Here is a 2,216-nt window from a genome sequence, read left to right on the forward strand (position 1 = left end):
CACCATTTACCACCATTTGTATGGTTCAAGAAACAATGATGAATGGAATTAAGTGTGATACATTTGAGAGAAGTAGCCGTCCAATTCTTAATGGCTGCAATGAAGTGGTCCATTTAATGCATACTAGTTGGTGAGTAGGTAGACCAATTGGTGCACCATTTAATGAGGAAATATAATCGAAAATTGTTGGTGAAAATAAGTAAGAGTGTGACCTAGATGCTTCATATTCTGCTGCAAAGGAATATCAAAAGGAAAAAAAAACCCTCCACATTTCAGAAGCAACTGTTAAGATTTTGTGATTCCATTTTCATTATTTCAATTTCGAAAGTCTGCGTTCTAAATCTTGTTAATACAGTTCAATGTTTTGAAGTTGTGTTTGTTATTCCATTGTTGTAGGTACCATGTCGAGGCCTCGAACAAGGAATCAACGTAGCTTGGAAATAATCAACAATGCCCGATGGCCGTACGAGTACGACGAGTGTATGATCGACGCGGCTGCAACATTTGCTTCGGAGGTTGAAACATTGGAGGACCCCGAGGTGTATGAAGAATGCTTGTTCGAAGTCTACATCACTTTGTGCTTCCAATTCTCACGTAACTTCGACGACATTGCTACGAAGTGTAGGATGAACAGGCTTAGGAACCGGTACTTTGCCTTCAAAGATTACATTGCACAGGACGGAGTAACCTACGATGTTCGAACGGGGTCGTTGACGGTGGACAGGAGCATGTGGCCACTGGATCGAAAGGTAATACGAAACGTTATTCGTTTTTTTAACTGTTCTCGTATCGTATGTCGTTTTTTTTTAACTGATTTGAATGCATGCAACTCCTATTTACAAAATAAATGCTCACAAATAATTCATGAACATTATGAGAGTCCTTAATTATTCTGTTCATGGATTTTTATTTCGTTTGGATGATTGTTGTAATTACCGTTTTTTGGTAGATGAAAGTGTATGTGGACTTCTTATATGTTTTCGAATTCTGCATATGGAAGTTTGTGGTTTATGACAATCCTTCGTTGTACATTTCTTCAATGTGTAAAAATCTTAATTTGTGAATTTTAATATTTTTTATTAGTACTCGATCGTATTATTCGATGGTATTGATGTGTAGGAGACGGAGGAAGAGAGGACCTTTAGAATCAACCGGTTTCCATTATACGAAGATTGCCACTTCGTGTTTGACGTGAAACAGGCCCCGGAAGTCAACTTTCGCGGGCTCGTGGGATATGATCCAGAACTTCCGCTCGTCATCGGTAATGACGTGGCTGATGACGGAGTTGTTGCTCCTCAGGTTGTTGCTCCTCAGCCAAATCCACCCCAAGTTGTGGATCCCCACTATGCGATCTACTTAGACGATCTCTACGATCGAATCCGAAACGAAGGTCGTGGGAACGTTGCTAACAACAACAACGCAAATGAAGAGGCTGGGAATGAAGGTAACGAACCAGCCGTCAGTTTCAGTGACGACATTGAAGAAGCAAATGACTCGGACGGTGTTTGAAAGTTTGTTTGTCCATTTCGGTACTGTTTTAAAGACTCGTTTGTGTTCAATGTTTTGTTTAAAGACTCGTATGTTGTTTTGTTTTGTTTTGTTCAGTAATTGTGGTGTAATGTTGTTTTGTCTTGTTGTTTGACGTCATTGTGTTCATGTTTAAAGACTCGTATTGGTGACTACTTTCGGGTGTTGTTTCGAACATATTGAAGGGCCAGTGTTCCCTAATTTTCTAAGTTCCCAATTTGGTTTACTTATGTGTATAACTATGATTATATGTGGATTTGTTTAATCTCTATTACTAAAAAAATACTACACCTCATTGAACGTTGACATCAATTGTTTCCGTAAATACCTGTTTCATTAACATTTCGTATCAATTGTTTCCGTAAATACCTATTTCATAAACATTTTGTATGCATAAACCCCACAGATATTTCATGTCTCCAACTGTTTCAAACTTACGTTCCTCAACTGCCAAGATTTATTTAATTAATGAACCGAGCAAATAATGCAACATACAATATCTACAGCCCAAAACAACGTTAATAAATATGAAGATTGTTACAAGTTACAAGGACCGAATAATTCACAAAGATCCAAATTTAGTACCTCATATTGCAGCATTGTCTACACCAAAAAAAACAACACAACAACAATAAAAATAACTGAAACTACACTAATTCCACAACGCAGGTAAGAGTTTGAGGGTCGCC

At 38.0% G+C, this 2,216-nt stretch overlaps 1 protein-coding gene across 2 annotated transcripts; it reads left to right on the top strand.

Annotated features, from left to right (window-relative positions):
• The first annotated feature begins 204 nt into the window (after positions 1-204).
• Positions 205-1,661, top strand: LOC148767434 (uncharacterized). 2 transcript variants are annotated; one of them, XM_088824279.1, is made up of 3 exons: positions 205-284; positions 397-749; positions 1,120-1,661. In XM_088824279.1, exons 2-3 carry the CDS (start codon positions 402-404, stop codon positions 1,507-1,509), a joined length of 738 nt encoding a protein of 245 aa, XP_088680405.1. In that variant the 5' UTR covers positions 205-284; positions 397-401; the 3' UTR covers positions 1,510-1,661. The 2 variants fall into 2 exon arrangements, with proteins under 2 accessions (XP_088680405.1, XP_088680406.1); XM_088824280.1 differs by lacking the exon at positions 205-284 and having other exon boundaries at positions 294-749.
• Positions 1,662-2,216: the final 555 nt, after the last annotated feature.

The sequence above is a fragment of the Erythranthe guttata genome, chromosome 10, assembly GCF_056151865.1.
Source record: "Erythranthe guttata isolate IM_541 chromosome 10, IM_541, whole genome shotgun sequence".
Classification (NCBI taxonomy): Eukaryota; Viridiplantae; Streptophyta; class Magnoliopsida; order Lamiales; family Phrymaceae; genus Erythranthe; species Erythranthe guttata.

Coding starts and splice junctions, on each gene's coding strand:
- LOC148767434 (XM_088824279.1), top strand. CDS start 402: ATGTCGAGGCCTCGAACAAGGAATCAACGTAGCTTGGAAATAATCAAC. Junction 750..1,119: donor TGTGGCCACTGGATCGAAAG/GTAATACGAAAC, acceptor ATTGATGTGTAG/GAGACGGAGGAAGAGAGGAC.